Source organism: Oryctolagus cuniculus, chromosome 14 (assembly GCF_964237555.1).
Source record: "Oryctolagus cuniculus chromosome 14, mOryCun1.1, whole genome shotgun sequence".
Classification (NCBI taxonomy): domain Eukaryota; kingdom Metazoa; phylum Chordata; class Mammalia; order Lagomorpha; family Leporidae; genus Oryctolagus; species Oryctolagus cuniculus.
In genome coordinates, this window is record NC_091445.1 from 88,073,262 (window position 1) to 88,098,353 (window position 25,092).

Here is a 25,092-nt window from a genome sequence, read left to right on the forward strand (position 1 = left end):
TCCACATCCCATTTTTACCTGCTGTCTTCCACAGTGCCCCGCATGCATATGTATGACTTTCTGTTTTTCATTAAGGCAACAGTTATCCACATCCAACTCTTCGGACACTGAGAGCAACAGGCGGAAACTTAGTTCTGGCCTTCTTCCCAAACTGGCTATTTCAGCAGAGGGGGAGCAAGAGGCAGCTGCCCCCTGCCCCGGTGACCCCCACGCAGAGCCGGAGAAGCCAGCCCTTCCTCCCGAGGAGTGTGCCCAGGAGGAAGCCGAGGTCACCACGCCAGCCAGCACCATCAGCAGCTCCACGCTGTCAGGTAGGCCTGGGGCTGGGCTCGCCAGACCGCGGGTTGGGAGTTTTGTGCTACTGAGCCTGGTGGACAGACTCATGAGAACCGAGATCAGGATGTCTCCGACCCCTGCTTACTGCTTGGCCACAGAGCAGGCCATTCTTGCCTCACTTTGGCCTTGGAGCCAGGCTCCCGTGGCATCCTTCGATGGCCTCAGAGCCTGGCCAGCGAGCCTGTTGTCAGTTGTTGGTACAAAGGCATGTCCTGCAGAGTTGCAGCTAACTCAGAATTTCGAGGAAAGTACAAGATGGTAGCCAGCAAATGGCTTGAGTCACCCGAAAGGTGCAGGGTAAAGCTAGTCTTCCTCTAGCACTAGAAGGGATGCTTGACTCTTCAAAGGAAGGGGCAAGGGATCAGTCTAAACTAGGAGTACCACTTAAATGCATGTGAAATAACTCCCTGTAGACAACTCACCTTCCCAGTCTGATGGTAACCAGGCTGAGAGACTTCTGAGACACCTTTGCCTGCTCGGGAGGCAGTCATGGGGCTAAGGTCTTTGCTTTGAATGCAACTGTGTATGCAGCTGCAACAGTGTCATGGCAGGACAGTTCAAGGGCTTGGCATACCTGCCTGCTTGCTGGCCCTTACACGTAGCCGTGTCCTCATCAGAGATTCCGACTACACTCTGCTCAGAACATGATTTTTACGTGGACTGAAAATATTGTTTCTAAAAATGTGATGCCCAACATATCCTTCCCCAGAACCATGTACATTCATCCTTCTGTAAAAAAACAAAACAAAACAAAAAAATGAATGTGGAACAGAGTTGCTGTAATACATTTCCATTTAGCCACATTCAACATGCTACTGATAACCATGACCAGTCCAGGATTCTCCACAACTTTTTCATGACTGCATTGTCTGTGAATCCATGAAAAGTTCAAGTTTTAGAACGCGTGTTTGGATGTTTCCAACAGTTACTGTGCATGAACAGGTTCAGACTTCAGAGTATTTGTTTCATAAACCACATCTTAGGGACTGGGTATGTTTCAGCCTCACTAAAACATTTGGATCTGTGGAGCTTCACATTCGCTCGCTGATCATCATGGGGGGGGGGGGGGGAATGATGCTGCGTTTTCTTCTCTCCCTTCACCCCAGTTCAGCTTCCATGTGGAGTCATTCCATTCATCACAACAAAATGCAGAAATGGCAACCAACCTAGTAGTCCAAGGTTCTCGATCATTCTTAGCCACACTTAAGTACCAGATGAGCTATCAGTATGTCTGTCTGGGTCTTGTTAGCTTACTCTTAATAGAGTATATGCACCTCCATTCAGAATTCACTCATACTATGGTGAACTGTCTACTTTCTCCCAGTCTCTTCAGCTTGTTCGCCATCAGGAAGGGAGGGAGGGAGTGGAGGGGCAGGGTGTCTAAGCATTTGATTGATTACTTTCATAATTAAAAAAAATCTGCCTAGGTCCTGCCATGCATTTTGATTAATAGATACAAACCACCTTTCTCCTCTGTCTCCCCCATATAAATGCTAAAAATAGTCAAAGACCTTTGGGACTGTGCAGAATAAGGGAGATAATCTGGTTTGCCTATAGCCAAGGGTAATTAGGGAATCTGAAAACCATGACTGTAGTAAAATAAAATTTGTTGATTTTTATATTGCTCTGCCATCAAAAACAAAAAAAGAACCCTTGACATTTAGAGAACATTAAGGTGACATTATCCACCATTGGCAGGAAAGCAGCACACATTTCTATGCTGTGCTGTGAGATGAGATGGCAGAGGCAATGAGGAAAGGAAATAAAAACAGAACTTGTGTATCCACACCCTGCCAGTCAGGAAGCACAACTTTTTCATGACTGCATTGTTTGTGAACCCATGAAAAGTCAAAGTTTTAGAACTCGTGTTTGGATGCATCCAACAGTTACTGTGAAAGAACAGGTTCAGACCTTCATTGTATGCTTCTCTTTGGTCATCAAAACCAAATGAGAAAGAAGGAAGTGTGTACCTTCCCTGAGGGAAGCCTGAGGCAGCTTTCATCAAGTCCATCAACAGTTGCTTTCTCTTAGGGAGTGAAATACAGTGTTGAACGAGAATGAGGGTAGCCTACAAGAGTAAGAACTGTTGATCTTTGCCTTAATATTGTCTTCCTTCATTGGGCAGATGGTGTTACATGCAAGTTTATGGATTTTCCTATGCATATAGCGTAGTAGATATTCAGGAAGTATGTTGTACCCACCACATCTCTCTCAAGTCCCAGGCTTCCCTTATCCTGGCTCTAGTGTGTGGTCCAAGCTATCTTCATACCCATGTGTGTGTGTGTATCTATAGATCTATATCTATAGATATATATAGATATCTATAGAGAGGGTGCACAGTGTGACAGAAACATCAGCTACACCAATAGGCAAAAATCCTCCAGTGGTCAGCACTTTATAATGTGCTGCCTGGTCTTTCCAAAGATCATTCATCATGGCGTTAAATGCTCTGCACGCATTGCATATCTTAAGGTGATGATAGACTTGACTCTTAAGCACAAGCAGCTCAAAATTCAGCATTTACAAGTAAAAATAAGCTTTGCCTCTTCTGGATGGACAGAAATGTTCTCAGCGATTTAAAAAAAAAAAACCTGATAACCTGAGAAGAAGCAAGGCAGGAGAAATCCCATGGGTAGCTGCAGAGCATTTCCCTGGGGGCCTCACGGTGTAGCTCCTACCCAAGAACTTAAGTGACTGCAGAGGGCAAAAATAAACGGAAATTGGCGACTTTCTCTGTCCCTACCTACCTGTTTTATACTCATTCTTAATCCACTGCTGTGCCAAGTCCTAATTTTTTAACTTAAAAATAGCTCCAGCTTATAGTAAGCACTAAGAAAAAGGAAAATAATGCAGGTATGGCTTTGAAAGGCTGAGAATTAACTTCTGGGGGGTCAAAACATAGGCCACACTGTCCGGAAGACACAGTGAGCTGTTGCAGCACGTACTGTCCTCTGGCTCGTCATTTGAAATGAAGGAACTTAAAGTCGGCACACAGAGTAAAAAGTCAGAGGTGGCACTTCAGACATGTAAGTTACACACCTGAGCATAGTGCAAAGTGTGCCTTCGGAAGATGGTGGGAGATGGCGCGGACGTAGCCTACATAGAGTGACTAAATGATGACCGTGTGTCAAAATTCTTTTTGGCAGCATTGAGTAGGAAAGCCCTTGGTTCTGTGGGATGGTCGTGGTGTTCACAAGGTAAACGGTGGGGGCAGGAGGAGCCGTGTCTCTGCTTTCCACAGTCTGTGCTGTAGAAACCGTGCGATCTGTTCAGCTGCTTAAATGGAGTCATCAGTGGAGATGGAGTGGAAAGGAGCCTGAACAGACAGACGCCTCTCCCCTCACTGCTTCCTGCACGTCACCTGTCTCAAACCAGCTGTCTGTTGTTTTGTGTTTCCTGACGCTGCGTGTCCTCCCTCCTCTGTCTCGTGCCCTGTCCTGGGTTTTCCTGAACCTGTTTATCCTTTCTTCTCTGTGCAGTTGGCAGTTTTTCAGAGCACTTGGATCAGATAAATGGACGCAGCGAGTGTGTGGACAGTGCAGATAACTCCTCCAAGCCGTCCAGTGACCCTGCTTCCCACGTGGCCCGGCAGCGATTAGAGAACACCGAGAAAAAGAAAGTCTCGGGCAAAGTCACCAAGTCCCTTTCTGCCAGTGCTCTGTCCCTCATGATCCCAGGAGGTAGCGAGATGCGTGCATGCCCGACACGGTGTGATGTGTGCATGTGCTCCCTGCCCCCAGCCGGGCATGCTGAGCGGGCTGCAAGATGGCTTGGAGTGGCCTCGGGGGCTTCTCCCTCGAGCACGACACGTGGCCTGTTCCATCTCACTCTCTGTATCACGGTGACAGAGGCTGCCTTGCCAAGAAGCCTCACCTCGTCTGTCTCCTGTTCTTTCCTCCTTCCAAGCTAAATGATAAATTTCCTCCTCTGAACCGATTTTCTTCCCTGCACTCGCTCATTTATATACTTTGAAGAGCTACACACTGTATCTGTGTTGGAGGGCTTAGTTTCTTTTTTTTTCTCATTTAACTAATGAGGCTAGAGACACAGAGAATGTGAGCTTTTCATTTCTAGAGATGCAAGGTCGCAGGTAGTATTGCCATTGGACAGTTTCCCAACCCTGTAGGTTGAGCTATGCTTCCTCCTACTGGTAGTCCAGTCCTGTTCTGCCCTGTTTTGGAAAACTAGGCTTAATTATGGTCTTATTGAATTGCAGTGTTTTTCCCACAGCTTGGTTTTGCCTCTGCTGATTTCTAAGTCTGTAGTTAATCCCACTGGCAGAGATGAAATACACACCCTGGTGTCTGTGACATCACGAGAGTGGAAGTGGGAATTGGATTGTACTGCGGATGGCTTGCAGTTAGCAGAATACAGAGCATGTAGAAAGACGGTTGTTTGCATTTTCATATTCCATTTTCATGCAGAAAGAAATTAGATCTAAACAAACACTCATTTGGGGGAGTACTCAGTTGTTTCTGGAAGATGTCCCTTTTAGTGCCACAAGACCAACCCTTAGTCCCTAGTCTGAAGGCCTCTTTGTGACTTGAAGGGGGTGGCCCCAGTGCAGCCACACTGAAGGGAAGTTTGGTGTGGTCCTGGCCGCTTTTGAAAGCTGATCAGAGAACCTACCCCTTAGAAGGAGAGGAATGACTCAACGGGAGAAGGTAGGGCAGAGCGCCATGAGATGAAGGATTGGGGCACTTGGATCTCTGTGCGTCCACTCTGTCCTCCTCCATCTCATGTGCTGTGAAGCCTCCTGCCCACCAGGGCACCTCCCTTAACCGGGACACACAAGGTCACCAGCAAGGTGCCACATGAGGTCAGAGTGCAAAGGAGCAAGGACAGTGCTCTTGTTGGCAAAGTCTCAGAGGGGAACGGTGGGTAGTGCGGATCTTTTCAGCTCGCTGCAGCCACAGTCTAAGTCAGCGCACCCTGGCGAGTCCTTGTAGCCTGCCTCCGACTAAGCTCACATTGAAACCTCAGCGTCTTTTGTGGATTCTCCTGCCATTTTGCAGACACGTAACGGCAAGTTACGATCTGTGTAGATGCACATAGGAGCTCTCGTGGAAAATGTCTTAGTCCCTTGCTGCTGCCATGCCATAATACATTAGTTTAGAAGCCACAGCATTTGTTGTCCACACTCCTAGGGGCTGGGAAGTCTGAGAACTGAGTGCCAGTAGATACAATGTGTGGGAGGGCTCACTCCCTGAGATGGCAACTTTGTGTGTTGTCACAGGACAAAGGGGCAAGCCAGCGCCCTCGGGCCTCCGTTCCCATTCATGAGGGCTCCAAGTTCATGACCTCTCTGTCCCCCAAAGTGGCCCACTTTGTAACACCATCCCTTTGGGGGGTGCAGTTTTCAACAAACGGATTTTAGGGGGTCTCAAACATTCAGACCCAGCAGTTTGCTCATAAAACAGGGAAAAAGAGCATAATTGGTGTTTTGGAATATGAACTGAATTTCTCTTAAAATTTTCCATTTCACCTGAATTATCCACTCAGCACTCCTATCAGGATCATTAGAAGAGAATCCATTGTAACCATAGTAATAATGAGGTTTTATCTTTCTTTATAGAGAAGTTACCACTTCAGTATTTTCTTGATTAAAATTCTTTAAGCAATACTAATTCAGTAGCATAAGACAGAGACTGGGGCCGGCGCCGCGGCTCACTAGGCTAATCCTCCGCCTAGCGGCGCCGGCACACCGGGTTCTAGTCCCGGTTGGGGCGCCGGATTCTGTCCCGGTTGCCCCTCTTCCAGGCCAGCTCTCTGCTGTGGCCCGGGAAGGCAGTGGAGGATGGCCCAGGTGCTTGGGCCCTGCACCCCATGGGAGACCAGGAAAAGCACCTGGCTCCTGTCATCGGATCAGCACGGTGCGCCGGCCACGGCGGCCATTGGAGGGTGAACCAACGGCAAAGGAAGACCTTTCTCTCTGTCTCTCTCTCTCACTGTCCACTCTGCCTGTCAAAAAAAAAAAAAAAAAAAAAAAAAAGACAGAGACTGGTGAATTGACAAATTCCTTTCCTGGCCCTGTGTCTTAGAATGAAAAGACCATGTTAAAGTTGTTTAGTACAAGATTTAGAGTCCCACTATCTTTTACTCTAGTACACAGTCTTTTCTGCCAGAGGACATACTTGAAATAGGAAGATTCTTCATGGAGAATGAAATTCAAAGATAAGTTTATTTTGGTGCACAAAACTTTGAAATCCATGCAGTTTTATCATGAAGCGCATTTTCACCACCTTTTGAAGACCCCTTATATGCATGTATTTCAAAAAATTTTTCATGAAAGAAATTCTATTTTCTATATTAGAATTCTATTTTGTACAACTTTTTGAAGTATCTTTGTACATGCATCTGTGGTTTTTCTTTTAATACATTAAATAAAAATACCTCAGCTAGGAAGTAGGTTACCTTTATGTGTTTTTTTAATTAGTGTAAAGAACTAAGAAAATATTGCTTCTCAGTATTAATTGAAAAGCCAGTTAAGATAGAAACACTGTTGAAGAATCCATGCTAGTTATCAGCGTAAACATTCGTGTGTGATTTTTTCATGGGCATGTACTGGAGACGGGTGCATTTGTGTTGGCTGTGCTCACGATCCTGGGAGGACTGCCGGGGGGGGTGGGGGGCAGGCTGCACGGACCTGTGTCTGCAAACGGGCCTGGCACTGACGGCCGCTGTCTCTGTTGCAGACATGTTTGCCGTCTCTCCACTGGGAAGTCCAATGTCTCCCCATTCCCTGTCCTCGGACCCCTCCTCCTCCCGAGATTCCTCTCCCAGCCGCGATTCCTCGGGAGCCTCTGCGAGTCCCCATCAGCCCATCGTGATCCACAGCTCAGGGAAGAACTACGGCTTCACCATGCGAGCCATCCGGGTGTACGTGGGAGACAGCGACGTGTACACCGTGCACCACATTGTTTGGGTAAGCTTAGCAGGCTGTCCCGCTGGACAGCGCCTCCGGTGGCTACAGCAGAGCTAACAGCAGAGCGCCTTCTGCTGAGCCGGCAGTCAAGACCTGTTTAATTTCTCTGTTTTTGTGATAGAACTGAACTAGCAAAAACTAATACTTTCTCAGAGTTCTGTCCAGATTTCCTATTTCATTGTCTACCCTTCCACACCTAGCTGGTCGACACAGTCAGAACCGTCCTGTTTCCATCTTTCTTCATATTTTTATTTCACGATTTTCCCCAGCCTCTAACAAATTACCTTTTCAATTCACCTGAAGTTTTAGTTTGTTAACATTGATTTCAGAGGCAGAGAGACTGCTCTCTCCCTTCAGGTTCACTCCCCAGTTGCCACGAGTGAAAGTTAGGAACTCAATCCAAGTCTCCCATATGGGTGACAGGGACCTGTTCAGCTGGGCTCATCACTGGCTCAGGATTTGCGGCATCAGGAAGCTTTTGAGTCAGAGGTCTCAGTCCAGTGTTGATGTGGGTATCTTAACCTCTAGGCGATACACCTGCCCTGTGCTTTTTAAGGAACCTTAGGAATTAACCTCTTTTAGAACAATGACATAATAGGAAGAATAACCATGCCTTTTTTATTTCCTATGAGCAGCTTAGGCTCATTTGCTAATTAATTCAGAATATTCTGTGAGAAGAAACAGTAGGTATTAGATTTGGCATGTGGTTTTTTTTGTTTGTTTGTTTGTTTGTTTTCACAAATATACACTTTCCTCTTGGGCTTTAGAATGTGGAAGAAGGAAGTCCAGCATGCCAGGCAGGACTGAAGGCCGGGGATCTGATCACACACATCAATGGAGAACCAGTGCATGGTCTTGTCCACACAGAAGTTATAGAGCTTCTACTAAAGGTATTGTCTTATATCACGTGGAGGCGGGTTGCCCAAGGAGCTAGTACCAAGAGGTTGATTTCTCTATAGTACACCTAAATAATCAGTCTCATTACTGATATAATGAAGGTTTAATGTAGACAAAGATATTTTTATTTCTCTTGTTTAAGATCATAAAATAATATCCTTTTATCTGCCCACTCATTCCCATTTTAAATATGAGGAGTCTTCAACAAGTTCATGAGAAATGTGTATTATGAAATACTATGCACGGATCTCAGGAACTTTTGGCACCAAAATATCTTTTAATTCCATTTTACATTAACTTTTTGAAATACTAAAAACAATTCTTTCTATGTGGGTAACTATTTAAGACTCACCTGTAGTAAAAGTGATCTTCAGGAACCATCAGGAGATTTTTCATTGTAGCTGTGAAGACAAGACAGTATAAAACTGACATCCTGTGTGAAGGGTTGGTCTGAAAGCTGAAGTTCTTCTGAAATACAGAATTGTGGAAATACACATATGCTGCAAAGTATGAAAGTAAGGATTCTAGCAATTATTAAGTCTCTCTAGTCCCATGCAAATTAATTTAAATGAGGATCCACTGCTAACTGAGTTATAGACTGAGTAGAGCCCATGGAGTTTAGTCTGAATGGTGAAGAGTGCTGTGACCCAGTTCTCTCAACACTGAGCTTGCTTTGCCCCCTGCTCATTCTTGCTCATTCCAGCATATTCCAGCTCCCATCGTGGATCTTATTAAAAAGAAGAAAGTTCAATCTGAGTGTCATTTTAAATTTTTTTCAGAAGGAGAATTCGTCTACAATGAGAAATGCTATCCCTACTGGTAGGATGACTGTACAAGTCTACAGATTTATGGACAACCTCTTGCTTCTTAAATATTGTGCTCAGTGTGTAAGGGACTACCTCCCAGAGAGATGTGGGCCATAGCTTCAGACCCTACAACATAATTAGGGAGACAAAGCATACACATCTACAAAGGTTTTCAAAATTTCATGGAAATGCATGCATTGTGAAAAAACTATGCATGTATTTCATTTTTTGCACCAGATTTCATTCTATCTTCCATGACTTTCTGAAGTACACCTGTATAAACAAATACATATGTATCATTTTAATTACTGTTTGAGTACTTTTAAAGGCAGAGAGAAGGAGAGACCATAATCTTTCATCTGATAATTCATTCTCTTTATGGCCAGGGCTTGTTCAAGCCGAAGTCAGAAACTCTATCCAGGTCTTCTTCATGGGAGGCAGGGCCGCAAGGTCCTGGGCCATCTTCTGAGTCCCACCTAGGCACATTATCAGGGAGCTGGATTGAAAGTGGAGGAGCTAGGCTGGAACCAGCCCTCTGCTGTTTAATGCATGCATCATTTTAATAATGATCTTTCTAGAGCACTAGCAGATAAGGCAGGGCCCATTGTGGGGATTAGATACCTGGGAATTAGCGTATGGTCTTTGCCCTCAAAAAGTATGAGTGATGTACATCAAAAGAAAAAAAAACCAAGGAAATATTTCTTAATCAGTAGAGGCAGTAGTGGGGGAGGCGTTGCAGGGAAGTGAGTGTGCAAGTACAGTCAAAGGGCTTGCCCCTTCTCTGCCATTTCCCCAGCCCACACAATCGTATTCAGAAGACTCGGAGTCTGGCCTCGGTTCCAGGAGCAGTAAGTAGGGTGGATAGCCAGAGGAACAGTGTTGGAATAGAGAAGTGACCGACTCAGATTACGTCACACCGTCACTGAGACTTTGGTCTTGGCTCAGGCTCCGTGGAAGTTAGTGCTCAATAATTCGTGGGAGGGCCTTCACTTGCTGGCTGTCCCACCGAGGCCGTAGGAGGACAAGCTCCACACAGCTACTTCTGTCGTGGCCATTCAGTTCCGTAGTTAAAAACTGAGATGGGGATCAGCGTAGACTTTTGCTCCATGGCCACTTAGCAGCAACGATAGGCTTGGGCCTAGCACCCCTGTGGATAACACCTGAGGTGGCTGTCTTCAGTCAACAGCTGTCTCTGCTAATGTTCGTCCAGTAGAGATGAACATCTGGCTCAGATCAGTATTCAAGAGACGAGTGGAAGAGCGCGGCTGAGGCTTTGGGGTCCCTTGGCTGTGAAGGAGACGAGATGGCCTTAGACTTCTGAAGAGTCAGGTCTGACCAAGTGCTTCTCCCACTACACTTGAGCCGGTGGTGCTGGTGCCCCGTTAGCCGGCTCACGGAGCCACCCCATGTGGATAAGGACCCAGGGAAGTTTCTGTGTTGTCCTTTGTCTCCTGGGTCAGTAGAGGAGCCTTTCCAGTTGCTAAGGACAGAGTGGCAGGGAGAAAGAGGTACTTACAGTTTCTCAGGTCATCTTTTGGGGCAGTTTCTAGGAGCCAGGTCTGTTCCGAAGGTGAGCTCTTCATTCTCGTTCATCTAAAATAAAACGAGGCTTAAGGTGATTTTAAATGATAATACATATTTTGCCTTCTGCTTTCTTTTTTCCCCCAAAAAAACCTTTTATTTAAGGTATACAAACTTCATGCATTGTAACAGAGTTGTGTTACATGCAGAATAGTATCTCTATGATATCCTAATATCATAGAATCAGGTAAGAAGTGAATGAAATCCGAGAGGCCTTCAGAAAGCTTGTGGAAATGGAATTCAAAGATCATTTTGGCACAAAGATTTGAAATCCATTTGAAATCTACACAGAGTTTTTTTCATAGAAGCCTTTTCCATGAACTTTTTTTTCCAAATATTTTTGCACAAAATAAACTTGTTTAGGTTCGTATTCTGTGAATTTTTTGAAGTAGCTTCATGGGGTTAGAGTGAGAGAAATATGTGTTTATTGCATTTTATGGTGTATTTTCCTGCTTTTAGGAGATGTGAATGTAGCTTTCCCCTAAAGGTCTCTCAGCAGAACCCGCCCCTTTTTCTGCCCTCATTTGGTCCCCAGGCCCTTTCCATGACCGCCAGCCTCTGAGATGCAGTCACTGGATCTGCTCTTGCGGAGCGGAGGTGGGAGCCCCTGGCCCCTCTCATGCTGTGGCGCGCTCTGTCTCAAACCCAAGCAGAGGCGCCTGCCTCGGTTCGCAAAGGCAGCACTCCAGAGGGGTAACTCATGTAGTGAAACAAAGAGTGTACCAGGGATTTAATTATCTTCCCAGTGAACTGTGTAATCACCCAGCTCTCCTCCAAATGCAACCAGTGATTCCCAGGCAGAGACTGAAATGACAAGCATCGCTCATGGGCGCTTATGTGCCGCCCCTGGCTTAACACTGGATAGCAGCGCTACTTTCGTATGCACAGGTGCTGTGTACACAGTGTCCTGTACTCGCAAAGCACTTTCCAGACTCTCACAACTCCCTTGGGAAGAGGTGGAGAAGTCCTCACATAGGGCTGGACGCTTAGAAATAATGTACAATAGGCCGGCGCCGCGGCTCAATAGGCTAATCCTCCGCCTAGCGGCGCCGGCACACCAGGTTCTAGTCCTGGTCGGGGCACCGGATTCTGTCCCGGTTGCCCCTCTTCCAGGCCAGCTCTCTGCTGTGGCCAGGGAGTGCAGTGGAGGATGGCCCAGGTGCTTGGGCCCTACACCCCATGGGAGACCAGGAAAAGCACCTGGCTCCTGGCTCCTGCCATCGGATCAGCGCGGTGCGCCGGCCGCGGCGGCCATTGGAGGGTGAACCAACGGCAAAGGAAGACCTTTCTCTCTGTCTCTCTCTCTCACTGTCCACTCTGCCTGTCAAAAAAAAAAAATAATAATAACGTACAATAATAGAAAGCATTATTTCATAGCTTCACTTTTGGTTTCATTTGCCCTTGTAACTTCAGGGTGAACTTAAAATGGAAAAGCTAACCTCACGCATAGGAGAACTTGCCCAAAGTCCCACAGACCCTGGGCCCATGGAGTAAGCAGCATCACAGTGATCTGGTTCAAATCCTCGTTAAGCCCTGTGAAGCCCCAGCAGTATTCTCTCTCAGCGTGGCTCCACACCATTCCCGCCACAAGGAGTTAGCCACCACCTCTGGACTTGACTCTGCATCAGTCTCTCAAGAGGACGTCATAAATAATCTGCCATCTTTTTTCTCCCACTGTAACTACCAGAGAAGGCCATACTGACCCTGCAGTCCTCCCCACCTGCTTACCTTCTGTCATCAGCTTGCTTTCTTAGGTCAGCATTACATTAAATCCCCACATGCACAAGATGCCTTGAAACTTTACCAGCCCCTGCTTTAGACATTTCCTACCTGTGAACTGGAGGGGAGCCTTTGGATAGTACAATGCAGGCCCTCAATTAGCATCATGACCATCCTCACATACTCACTGAGTTCCTGACATGTTGAGGTTGTGTCAAATACTGCAAGGAGCACAGGAAATGACACACAAAAATAATTGCTAGTGGAGCAAGAACTTGGTACCTGCCAAGCTCTGTTGTGTTGTACACAGTTAACTCATAACTCTCACAGTCTCACTCTGAGTAGATACTATAACAATAAATGGCCCATGTTACAGGTGAGAAAAACAAAACAGAAGTTAGAGCGTCCCACGTCAACACAGATGATCTTTCCCAGGCAGTGTAGCTCCTACAGCTCACTGCTCTGCACACGAAGTCTCTGACATTGGCAGTAACTTCCAGTTCTGTGTTCACTGGGGGTGGAATGGATAGCAGGGTCTGATCAAAGAACCCAACATAAGGTTCAGACCATAAACACTACACAAGTTCTGAAGGAAGACAGGTAGACTGCTACCAAGGTGCACAGGAACTGCACCCAAAAATTGGGTATCTGTAGGGCTTTGCAGAATAGATCAAGGCTCTGTATTTGGAAAAGGGGTACAGGATCTTGTGGAAAAAGTGAGGAGGGGTGGGGGTGAAAGGGCAGGAGACCCCAAGGCATATGAACTGCAGGGGGGGGCAGGGGGAAGGAGCCTGGGATACTGCATGGATAAAGCATGATGGTTGGTGCTCGATAGTGAATGGGGTGACTGTGGGTGTACCAGACATGGAGATGCAGGCCCCACGTGTGCCTTGCAGAGAGAGCAACGTAGAAACAGTTGAACTGGCGATGAGCTACCCAAGGCCAACTTATAGGCTTCCAGAGGGCCACACTGAGAGAAGAAATTGAGGAGCCCCACTCTAGCTCTTGTATTCGGTTCAGCCAGCTTAAAATAATTCCCCTCCCACTGTGCACTAATCACAAAAAGTTTAAGGTACAAGTGAATTAACATTTAAGCAAGACTACTGTTGTTGACACTGTTATTTTTTAAATAAGTGACAGAATTTCTCTGATAACATCTCTTCATGAGTAAGAGACCCCTTAATTGAGGACAAACCAACCCAGTAAGCCACACTGAGCAAAGGGAGCACTTGCTGTAGCTGGATGAGTCCACCAGGTGGCAGGCTTCACAAATCTCACCTATTCTGATTTTTCCGATCTTTTACCTTTTTTTTTTTTTTTTGGACCAGTAATGTTTCAACCTAACTTTTGCAACTGAATTCTCTGACTGCATCTCCCCTGATGGAGGTTATCCTTTGTGCACATAACAAAGCCACGTTAATTGTCTTGTGAAACAACCATATGCAGAAAAGGGAAAACTGGATTTGGGTTTGTAGGGTCAAGGGACACTTGTCCAGAGGTTAGTGACATGCTCTTGTTTAGCCTACGCTAGTCTTTGCTGATTAGAAATATCCCAGATTTGTGTTGATCTTACATAACTTTATGATGGTCATTTCATCTTCATTTCCACTCAATGAGTGCAAACCATGCAGTGTGCCCAGCCCGGAGAGTGAAGCAGACAGGGTGCCCAAAGCGAGGGGGGTTTGGTAGAAGCAGCACTTGGCAGTGGGGATGAAGGGCAGGAGAGTCAGGCTCAGGCTCTTCCACTGTGCTATGACCTTGGGAATGAGCTCATGACCTTGGAAAGAAGAATCTCAGCATCTCTGCAGATAAGGAAAAAATTCCTTCCAAGTTATGGAGGTGAAATCAACAACCCTCTTGACATGATTATGAAAATGGCTTAAAGATGAAAAGGAGCTTTTAAAATGCCAGGTGACATCATTAGCCCCTGAGACAAGGGGTCTTCAAAATGCTCACGGAAAGTGCGTGTGAGATAGACATATATATATATATATACACGTTTGGCGCACCCAAGTAAACTTAATTCCATTTTCCCACAAACTCTTGGAGAAGCTTGGAAATATTCAGATTCATGTGGCTCCTGAGCCCGAACAGCTGCAGTAATCATTATGTCTGCCTGTAGCCCAAGCATAAGGTGACCTCCAGCCACGTCTGCTGCTGCTTCCCTTCACCGTAGGAAAAACTGAAAGCCAGCGTGGCCTCACTCAGTCTGTGCTGAGAAGACCGCACTCCCCAAAACCTTCAGGGCTAGACCTCACACCTCATAAGCTGAGAAGCTGAATTTCCCATTTAAAGAATGACTACAATGTCCATCTCCACTATGGAAGTTTTTGTAGTTGCATACAGAATGCATAATTTAGTCTTTCAGAAAAACCAGCTTTTGTTGAAGTCCAAACTTCGTTTCCCTAAAATATTTCCTGCAAATATGACACAGGTGTGGGATTATGTGTTCCTAAACATATAAGGAACTGTAAAACCAAGAATAAATTATCGACTTTCCAATGCTAAGCTAGATGTAAGACATGAGCCATGAACAAGTCATTCTCTAAGGAACTACAAAAAACCACAATAAATCAGAGGTAACACCAACAGAATCAAACAATGGAAAATAGCAGCATGAAAATGGCTAAATTCTGATGCACCCATCTGGTGGAAGACACTCATTAGGCAACTTAAAAAAGTCACGTTCTTAAAGAATAATAATGAAGGGAAAGCGTTTCAAAATTATATCACGTGAAATATAAAACTGTAAATGCAGTGCTACTGAAAGATTATCAGTGATAGCTGGGTGGGTAGGTTTCTCAATTATTTTTATTATGCTTTATAGGATTTTTTTTCCTATAAAGACATGGATTCCATCCCAGAGCAGGGAGGGAAAGTGGGTGATGTCCCAGCATCACTCCCACTTCTCCAGTCCCCCGCACCCACTGTAACTCACTCACCGTTGCTGGGTACGAGGGGAACTGAGCTGCGGGACGTGGTCCAGGGCCCCGGCCCTCAGAGAAAGCCCTTCTCTGAAAGGACCCATTTCTCTCCCAGTTAGGACACAATTCCAGAGGAGGTCCCTGAGGCAGGGCGACTGTCCGTCCATGCTGCAGGCCCCACCCTCAGCCCGGCCCCCGGGGTCTGCCTCCGGAGCCCCCTGCTCCAGGGTTGAGTGACAGGCCACAGAGGACTGACCTCACCGTGTGCGACCTGCCTCAGGAGGGAAAACTTAGCAGCTCTGCATGCCGACAGATTTTATGGGAACAGAAAAAGGAAGCTTTTACAATAATTAAAGCTAAAAGTCTCATTCAGTTTTGCTCCTTTTATAATTTCTAGGCCAAAGGAAAAACATAAAAGGGAGAAAAAAAAATAAAATAAATCAAGCCAGAGCAGACAGCCGCGGGGCGTGTGCAGCCTGATGCATATGGATGAAGATAACTGTTATTTATAGGACCCGTTCCATGTGTCACACTCGGGGCTGAAGGCGCCATCAGCCTCCTCTCATTTCATCACCCCGCCAGCCCTGGGAGGAGGCGGTAGAAGCATGCTGCTGGCCAGTACCAGAAGCCGAGTCATAGCAAGGGCAAGCAGCCTGCCTGCCCAGGTGGGAGTGTAGACTTGAACTCAGATCCAGGGGCTCCGGAGTTCACCTCTTCCAGAAACCTCCCATTTCGCATGGTCAGGACTCACTGATTTGAAGTTACTTAGGGATGGCAACCTTTTATAAGTTCAGTGTGCGCCTATCTGCTTCATCTTGGAATCTCGTACCTCGGTTCATCACAGCTTTTCCCTTTAATACCCACTTCATCTTCTTCAACAGAGTGGAAATAAGGTGTCAATCACTACTACCCCATTTGAAAACACATCAATCAAAACAGGACCAGCCAGAAGAAACAGCTATAAGAGCCGGATGGTGAGACGGAGCAAGAAATCCAAGAAGAAAGAAAGTCTAGAGAGGTTAGTTAAAGCAGTGTTTCCTGGTTGCTACCCACCATGGACAAAGGTGATTCCCTGCTTCACTTAGGTCTTCCTCCTGTGTAAGCATTTATTTCTCTCTGGGAAACGTTAGGCTGTGCTCCATAAATTTCTATATTAAAGTTCCTATTCACAACAGCATTAACTTTCCCAGGGAAAGGATTTACATATTTCCTTGGGAAGAGAGAGAGAGAGAGAGATTGCCTTTTAGCACGCGCGAGCACCATGCAGAACCTTTTTCAAGCCCTAGACTTCATTTCAGTGGACTTGCGTGTGAAGACCCAGACCTGAAGGCAGTTAAGTCCACATTTAACAGGTCCCTTACATTATTGAAAAACAAGCACTTGGTATTTTTTTTAATGCTCAATATGCTGACATCACAGCATCTCTAAGGCTTCTACATGCGCCTAGAAATAAAAGGGCATTGTTGGACTGACGGGAAGCCCAAGGAGGCCACAGGCATTTGCAGCCCGAGATGCACAGAGCTGCAGGTTTCTGTGCTTTGGGCAGATACTAACAAGACGCCCGCCTGTGCCTGCGGCAGGGGAGTGTCTTGCCAGGCAGTTCTGATGCGCCTTCTGCTCGGTGTCGCGGCCTCTCCTTTTCCGGCTGGGCCTTGGTGCATCTCCTCGTGTTAAGAGGATTTCTAACGATAGAAATGAAGCAAGCCCAAAAATGGAAGAACTCCACGAAAACAAAGTGATGCAGAAAAGACACAGAATTATGCTGTACATGGCCTAGCTGTGAACAGCATTTATGATACAAAGCACCAACCACACCAAAACCATTTTTCTAACCAAAAGTTTTGGCTTGGCTATACAGGGAGGAATAGACAAGGAGAAGCGGATGTGCCTGGAAGGTAGAAAAGGGTGGTGGAAGAGCTTAGCTCTCTTCTCCCATACTAGGAAATACACAGTTTCTAAAAAACGGTGGTGTAAGTACATTGTTTTAGCAATACGCTGACACTAGGAGGAACAGGATTTTCTGGGGAGTTGAGAGAGAGCAGAGTAGAGGAGGCACTATTTTTCATTCTAAGGTTGTAGAACTGTTTGACTTTTTAATGCAAGTCCATTTATTACTTTGATGAAAATTACACACCCAAGTTCTGGGATCCCTCTCTTTTTGGTTGTGCCTTCTATTTTGATTGTGTTTTAAGTCACATAGAATAAATTGGCTCAAGGGGTACCGGGATCCAACTTTCTGTTTAAGCTCACCAGAGGCAGATGTGCACAGCCACATGCACCGACAAGTCACGGAAACCGTGCTTTTTGGGAATCAGAGAAACGGAAAGGACTCCTCAAATACGCACAGTGGCCAGGGCCAGGCTAGACCAACGCCAGGTGCTGGCAGGAACACAGTTAACTGAGCCATCACCATCCACTCCCGGAGTCTGCATTGGCGGGGAGGTGGCATGAGGGGCTGCAGGGAGATTTGAACCCAGGCACCCCAGGATGGGATGTGTGTTTTCACTGGCTTTTTAACCACTCGGCTAAATGCCGGCTCAGGATGCACACTGACTTTTGTGGCTGCTTCCAGCATCTGTCTGTCCATGGGATACACTTTAGCCTCAGCTTTCTGGGCGTTTCCTATGTATATGTAGAGCCAGCATTAGTCAGGAGAATTTAGGAGCCCACAGTGGAGTAAGTGCAGCAAACAGCCCTTCCTAGAAAAAGCCTCTGCCACTGTGTCACCGTTATAACGTATAATCCAGATCTTACCTTGGATTATCTATGCAATTGAGGCAGGTCATCAGCAGCTTTCAGTCCAAGGGCGCCTTCCTTCAAAAGCTAAACACGTCAATGAATAGCTTTGTCATGGAACTCAACGCACCTGTTAGCGGCTGGTCCTCTCCAAGTCGCAGGAACACTCTTGCTGCCACAGTGGCTCCTGCTCTCCCACCACCACCCCGACACGGCCACTGAGCTGCCGTTAGGGGGCATTGGCCGGGGGCGGGAATGCTTCCGGAAGTGGACTCTGCTCACTGGCTGCCCTATTTTCCCTCCAGGAGGAGATCGCTTTTCAAAAAGCTAGCCAAGCAGCCTTCCCCTCTGCTGCACACCAGCCGAAGTTTCTCCTGCTTGAACCGGTCCCTGTCCTCGGGAGAGAGCCTGCCGGGTTCGCCCACGCACAGCCTGTCCCCGCGCTCGCCCACGCCCAGCTACCGCTCCACACCCGACTTCCCGTCCGGTGAGTGAGTCTCCGGGTGTAGACAGCAAGAGAGCTGAGAGCAGGCGAAATCATCAACTGAGGTCCTGGAAGACACTCAGTGTCTCCCAGGCTGTAGGAACAGGCAGCACCTGTAGATGGCAGGGACCGGAATTAGCGGGAGGTCTTTAGAGGGGGTTATTCTGCTCCCTTTACCTAAGCCTGGGCATAGGGAGGTTTCGTAAACAGTGTCTATTGCATTGGTTCGAGGCTCGGACGAGGGGCTGATCCTTTCTAGCCTCACCTCAGACAGCCTGGACTGGAAGTGGGACGAGTACAGGGAAGATGAACCTGGGTCCTCACAGCCTCGTTTTCCACCCGCAGGCACTAATTCCTCCCAGAGCAGCTCCCCGAGTTCCAGCGCCCCCAACTCCCCAGCGGGGTCCGGGCACATTCGGCCCAGCACGCTGCACGGCCTGGCCCCCAAGCTCAGTGGGCAGCGCTACCGCTCCGGACGCCGGAAGTCAGCCGGCAGCATCCCCCTGTCCCCGCTGGCCCGGACGCCTTCTCCAACTCCGCAGCCCACCTCGCCTCAGCGGTCACCGTCCCCGCTGCTGGGACACTCGCTGGGCAGTGCCAAGATGACGCAAGCCTTTCCCAGCAAGATGCACTCCCCTCCCACCATCGTCAGGCACGTGGTGCGGCCCAAGAGCGCCGAGCCCCCGCGGTCTCCACTGCTCAAGCGGGTGCAGTCCGAGGAGAAGCTGTCTCCTTCCTACGGGAGTGACAAGAAGCACCTGTGCTCCCGCAAACACAGCCTGGAGGTGACGCAGGAGGAGGTGCAGCGGGAGCAGTCCCAGCGGGAGGCGACACTGCAGAGCCTGGAAGAGAGCGTGTGCGACGCGCCGGCCCTCAGCCGTGCGCGGCCCGTGGAGCAGGGCTGCCTGAAGCGGCCTGTCTCCCGGAAGCTGGGCCGCCAAGAGTCCGTGGACGACCTGGATCGGGACAAGCTGAAGGCCAAGGTGGTGGTCAAGAAACCAGATGGCCTCCTGGAGAAACAAGAATCCCACCAGAAACCCCCTGGCCTCTGTAGCGATTTGGAAAACCATGCTGTTTCCCGGCTGGAAGAGAGAGAGAAGAAAGTCTATCCCAAGGGTTTAGAAAGATCCACTCATTTCGAAAGCAAAGCCATGGGGCCAGAGGCCCCAGCCCTGGGCAGCCTGCTCAGAGACGCGCTACACAAACAGGCCAGCGTGCGGGCCAGCGAGGGGGTGGCCATGGATGGGGCACCCAGGGAGCACAGCCAGGACGCAGAGGACTCCAAACGGGCCCTTGCTGCTGGCCCCCTGCAGGACACTCTCTGTCCCTCAGCCGACAGGGCCACCTCCTCCGGGCGGGCTGAGAACACAGAGAAGGGTTCCCAGGCCAAGGAGCTCCTCCGTGGTGAGAAGCTGGACAGCAAACTCACCAATATCGATTACCTCCGGAAGAAAATGGCCATCGAAGACAAGGATGACAGCCTCGGGCCCGCGCTGAAGCCCAAGGTCACATCTAGCACCCACGAATGCCTGCCAGGGACCCCCAGCCGACCAGTGAGTGGCCAGCAGGAGACCCCGATGGCCACCACCGAGAGCCGGGCGTTCATCAGCAGCACCCACGCCGCTCCGATGAGTACCGTCTCCTTTGTTCCGCTCAAGGCCTTAGCCGGCCGAGTGGACAGTGGAGCGGAGAAGCAGGGCTCGGCGGCTCCCGAGTCCCCGGTCAGGAAGAGCCCCTCCGAGTATAAGCTGGAAGGAAGGTCCGTCTCGTGCCTGAAGCCCATTGAAGGCACTTTGGACATTGCTCTCCTGTCTGGACCCCAGGCCTCCAAGACAGAGGCGCTGTCCCCAGAGTCTGTCCAGAGCCCCAGCCCGACTGGCGATGTGGGGCCCTCCGTGCCACCAGGTGTCCCTGGTGGCGGCGAGAGAAAAGGTGAAACTGCAGGTCCCAGGGAGCCGTCCCCTGCCAGCGTAAAGGTGAGTAAGGCCTACCTGCTGGAGCCTCGGTTCCTGCCGCCCAGCTGGAGCCTCCAGACCTCACCTGGAACCCCGCTGCCCGAGCCAGACCTAAAGCGGGACAGGAAGGTTTCCCGCCTGGCTGGCAGGAGCCCAGCAACAGTCACAGAAGGGGATACTCAGCAGCGAGACGGTCGCCCCACCCCCACCGACACCAAGCTGTTCCCGTGCCCTGCGCAGAGCCTGCAAGGCACCAACCCAGCCAGGCCGCCGGGGCCGCCTCTTCCCGAAGGGGTCCCCTCCAGGGAGAAGCCGGGCCCGAGGGAACCAGCTGAAAGGGGTCCTTCCACAGCCAGAAGCGAGCGGCCCGCCTCCAGGGCTGAGGCACCCAGGCACCCCTCTGGGGAGCTGTGTCCCCCAGCTGCTAAATCCAGCGACAACTCCCCCAGTCAACCCTCTGCGGCACGGACCTGCCCGGATTTGCACGTGCAGAGCCCGGCCCTGGAGAAGGCGTCGCTGCGGCCTTGCAGGAAAACAAACCCCAGGGATGGCCAGGATGAGGACAGGCTGCTGCCCAGGGAGGAAGCTTCCTCCTACTTAGCTGGGACTTCTTGCAACAAGGAGCCGGGCAAGGTCAGAGGCTGCCTGGAGCCCAAGGCTGAGGCTGCCCCTGCCAGGCACTGTCTACAGACGCCTGCAAGTGACAATGACAAGAAAGAAAAGCTCGCCGGTGTCCTGTGTTTGCAGAAGGACAGCCCCAAGGAGCCCGAACGGAAGGAGCAGCCTCCGCCAAGGCCCCTCAACAGCAGCCCTCAGCCCCCACTGCCCACCAAAGACACGGCCCTCCTGACCACAGGACAGCCCGGCAGCTCCCCAAGCCACACCTCGGGTAGAAAGCTGGGGACCAAGCCCGCCGCTGCAGAACCCAGGCCAGGCCTCCAAGACCCTCCCAAGCCTGCCTCAGTGCACAACGAGAGCAGTGGTCACAAGCCCCGGCCTGGCCCTGAGCCCAGCCCTGCCAAGTCACAGCACCCAGACAGGTCCCTGCCCTCCATGAAACTTAGCGTCATCGGGACTGCCCAGGGCAAAGAGCCTGCCTCTCGGGCCCTCACCAGCTCTGGCAAGGAAGGCAAGGCTGCGCCGGATGCGGGCACCGCCATCCCGGGCGCCCAGCACAGAGCCTGCACTGTGGTTGTGCAGGGAGCAGGTGGGCCCTCCGGCTCCCTGCAGACCGAGGGGGGCCAGCCAGACACCAGACTGCAACCCCAGAGTGGAGGGCGGCCCCCGGAGGCACTGGAGAGGCCTGCTCAGTGCCCCAAGCAAGGACACCTGGGCCTCCACCAGCCAGCAGACCCGAAGCTGCCCGCTGCCAGTGACAAGCCAGGCCTGTGTCCGAAGCAGCCCAAAGCAGCCACTGTGAAAGACTGCCTGGCTCCCTGCAGGCAGACAGAAAAAAGCTCCAGCCCGCCAGCCCCCGAAGCGAAGAAAGTCCCAGAAGCACTTTATGCGCCTGCAGACAGCAGCAAGCCCGAGACAAGCCTGTCCCCTGTCCGCACCGAGAGGCCCACTGCAGGGGCAGGCAAGGGCGGCCCAGAAGCGAGGGGAAAAGGCAACACTGCCCCGAAGGCCCAGGCTGAGGCCGCCAAGCCTGGTGGCATCAAGCGGTCGCCCTCGGCCTCTGGCCACAGCGCTCTGCGCTCCTCTGCCCTGCCAGAGAAGCCGCTGAGCTCCTCCTGCAGCTTCCCGGAGGCCAGGCCCACCAGCAGCGACCCTGCTCCCGCCAAGGCCAGCACGGGCACCAGCACCTTGGAGCTCGCCATCCCCAGCCACAGGGACCAGCGCAGGGCCCCAGCCGGTGGGGACGGCAGAACCCACATGACCAAGAGCGACTCCCTGCCCTCCTTCCGCGTCTCCTCCATGCCCTCGGAGCCGCATCACCCGGAGCCCAGCGTGTCGGACAGAGCCAGCCCCCGGGACCGGGACCGCGACCGGGACCGCGCGCCCTCGGTCACCGCTGCGGCTGGGGAGACCAGGGCCAGCGAGCCTGCGCCCGCCAGGAAGCAGAACGCAGGCAGAGAGGCTGCCAAGCCGGTCCCGGCCGCCAGCACCGACCGCCCCATCGCCCTTTCCTGCGAGAAGGACTTTGTGGTGCGGCAGAGGCGGGGGAAAGAGAGTTTGCGCAGCAGCCCACACAAAAAGGCCGCCTAAGGGGCCGGGGGCGCCTTGCCTGCCTTCCCAAAGCAGCGCTGGATGGGGGGGGGGGGGCGGCAGGGGACCGCTTTCCAGATGCCTTCCCGATTGGAACCGAGAAAACTGCTACCGGAGAGTGTGCAGAAGACAGCTTTGCACGAGTTGTGGAGGAGAAAGAGCCCTGTAAATATCTAGCCACGTGTCTGGTTTGGGGTGTAGAGTGTATACCTTGCTGCTGATGGCGTCGTCGACGACAGCCCCCCCCCCCCTTCTTTTTAAATGAGATCTTGGCTTTAGCATTTATCATGATAGAATGAAGATGGTCAGAACCGGGTGTATGTAATAAAGGGATACATCCATATTCGTGTATATACACATCCGTTGAAGAGGGTATTTCAAGGCTCCATTTTTCTAAGCTCAAACATTAACTAGAGGTAAAGGTGGAAGGCCTGAAACACAGTAGATTGTGAGTTTTTACGTGGATGTTGAACCGGAGTTTCTGATAGCACTGTATCTGGCTACCTATCTTTCCAGGGCCAAAGCAGGAGCCACTCTGAGCACTGGTCTGGAGTCCTCCAGGGACAAATGGAGCGCGAAGCAATTGGCAGCCGTCTTGACGGACACTTGGACCATGGGCCAAGTTGTCCTTGTCTGCAGCTGTGTGTCTGGTCTCCCCCTGAGGCAGGGCAGGGACTAATCCAACCCGTGTCAACTTCATTTCTGTTGTCTTTCTCTCGCTTCAAGTTCTTAAACTCAGGCCTTCACGCTGTGAGCGACTAGCGCAAGAAGCACACATTTCATAGCGGCCCCTCCCGCCAGCCCTGCCGTTGAGTACACAGGAAGGTGACCAGCCGCACACAGCTGCTAGTGCTTAGGTGGAGTAATAGCATTGGGCATTGGAAGAGGTTTTAAATTGGCTTTTTTTTTTTTTTTTTTTTTTTTTTGCAGAAAGAATGGGGGGCGGATTTTTGGCATCACAGCATATATATTAAGGAATAATCAGGACATCGGATACATTTTAGTACATAGCTGGGGCCTTATGTTGTAGATGAAGCTTGCTGTTTTTAGCAAGTTCCTGGGTTTCACATTCTTTTCTGATGCATTGAGTAGCTCCATACATTTCATAACATGATCTCTTTATTTGTATGCAAAAAACCACTGTAATAAAGAGCAACATTTTTGTAACAAAGAGACTTGTTGGAGCTACTTGGTGCTTGAATGTGACCATCCTTTTTACTTTTGCTAAGCCTTATTTAAATTTTATATACCGTAAAATATGTAGAATTTGTCAAATCATTTTAGCTGAGGGGTTTTGATTTTTTTTTTTTTGGCAGTTTTTTGGTGGCTTGTTTTGTGCTGTCAGATAACGCTTATTGACATAAGTACCAAGGCACTATGAGAAAACACAGATAAGTTTAAGATGCTTGGGATCCACCCCTGGATTTTATTTTGTTTTATAAGAAAAAAAAAATGACCAGTAAATAACAAATGCAGCACCCAAAGTCCCTCAAGGATGTCTTAGTATCTTTTTGCTGTAAACTTGTTTATCCAAGCACAGCGTCGTCTTACAGCCTGTGGATTATAAATCATCGAGCAGAGCTGTAAACGCCGTTCCAAAGACAAAGGCATAACTCAGTTGTCCTTTGTTGTAAAATGAGTTGGTGACGGCAAAAAAAAAAAAAAAAAAAGAACAAAGTGTCCTCTTCTTTGCCTCCGATTTTTTTTTTCCATGTGGTTTTAACCATTCCCCATCACTACCATGTGAAAGTGTAGAAGAAACAACTGTTTTACCAGAACCTCAATGACTTTCAGAAATGGTCTCAACATTTATAATACGTATCTGTGTTTGGCGGTCATTAGAATCCAATTCTCCTACACTCAGACACTGAGACAGGTCTGTGGGGGAGGTAGGTCATGGTTTACAGCCTTTGCTTTAAGTGTCCAGTTTCCTTTAAAGCACAACTAGCTGCTTGTTTACAAATGATATTTTTATGTATATTTTGTATAGTGTATTATCATTTCTGCCAAATATGTTTTTGCATTTTTTGGATGAGTCAAGAGTACCTAAGATTGCATTCATGTAATACTTGTTTGTTGTTGTAAACCTCTCCAATCAGCTGGTAGAAATTCTCCCGTGTTCTGTTTGGTCAGTCTCCGTGTGATTGTAAGATGTGCTCCTCTGTAGTACTCCAGCTGTAGATTTACCAGCTTAAAAGTTTGTTAGGATCTGTGCAATAAAGTGTTTGCAGTCTTATTTTCTCTAAGAAATTCCCTATGGATGTCATCATTGTTGTACATTGAATAAATATTTATACTTATGCAGTTGTATAACATTGAATAAAAATTTAGCATGAAAGACAATGGCTGGTTTTTCCAATATACACATATACCTCCAAAAATATAGAGTATTAGCCAATCTTACTATGAAAAGTGTGGGCTTTTGCAAATTGATAGAATGATTTTCTGTTGCTTGGAATGATTTTTTCTAAAAACAGTCCAGTCTTCAAAATAATCTGGCTGCTTCCTGTTTTTCCTGCCA

General features: G+C 49.1%; 1 protein-coding gene and 1 long non-coding RNA gene across 23 annotated transcripts in view; one reads left to right on the forward strand and one right to left on the reverse strand.

The window, feature by feature from the left end:
• Nucleotides 1-24,909, forward strand: part of MAST4 (microtubule associated serine/threonine kinase family member 4) — a 623,219-nt gene extending 598,310 nt beyond the window's left edge. For 14 of the 22 annotated variants that reach the window (XM_051853667.2, XM_051853668.2, XM_051853669.2 and 11 more), the window contains 7 exons: nucleotides 76-311; nucleotides 3,816-4,016; nucleotides 7,032-7,261; nucleotides 8,029-8,151; nucleotides 16,070-16,206; nucleotides 18,230-18,411; nucleotides 18,754-24,909. In XM_051853667.2, coding sequence (XP_051709627.2) covers nucleotides 76-311; nucleotides 3,816-4,016; nucleotides 7,032-7,261; nucleotides 8,029-8,151; nucleotides 16,070-16,206; nucleotides 18,230-18,411; nucleotides 18,754-22,571 — 4,927 coding nt within the window. In that variant the 3' untranslated portion in view covers nucleotides 22,572-24,909. The remainder of the gene's footprint in view (nucleotides 1-75; nucleotides 312-3,815; nucleotides 4,017-7,031; nucleotides 7,262-8,028; nucleotides 8,152-16,069; nucleotides 16,207-18,229; nucleotides 18,412-18,753) is intronic. The other 8 variants (XM_051853671.2, XM_051853672.2, XM_070056813.1 and 5 more) reach the window with 1 other exon arrangement.
• The window catches only part of LOC103349639 (uncharacterized), a 74,069-nt gene that overhangs the window by 9,438 nt on the left and 39,539 nt on the right, over nucleotides 1-25,092 (reverse strand). Inside the window, exons 2-3 of the long non-coding RNA XR_007922590.2 lie at nucleotides 10,481-10,557; nucleotides 8,511-8,626 (exon numbers count right to left, since the gene is read on the reverse strand). This is a non-coding gene — a long non-coding RNA (uncharacterized lncRNA). The remainder of the gene's footprint in view (nucleotides 1-8,510; nucleotides 8,627-10,480; nucleotides 10,558-25,092) is intronic.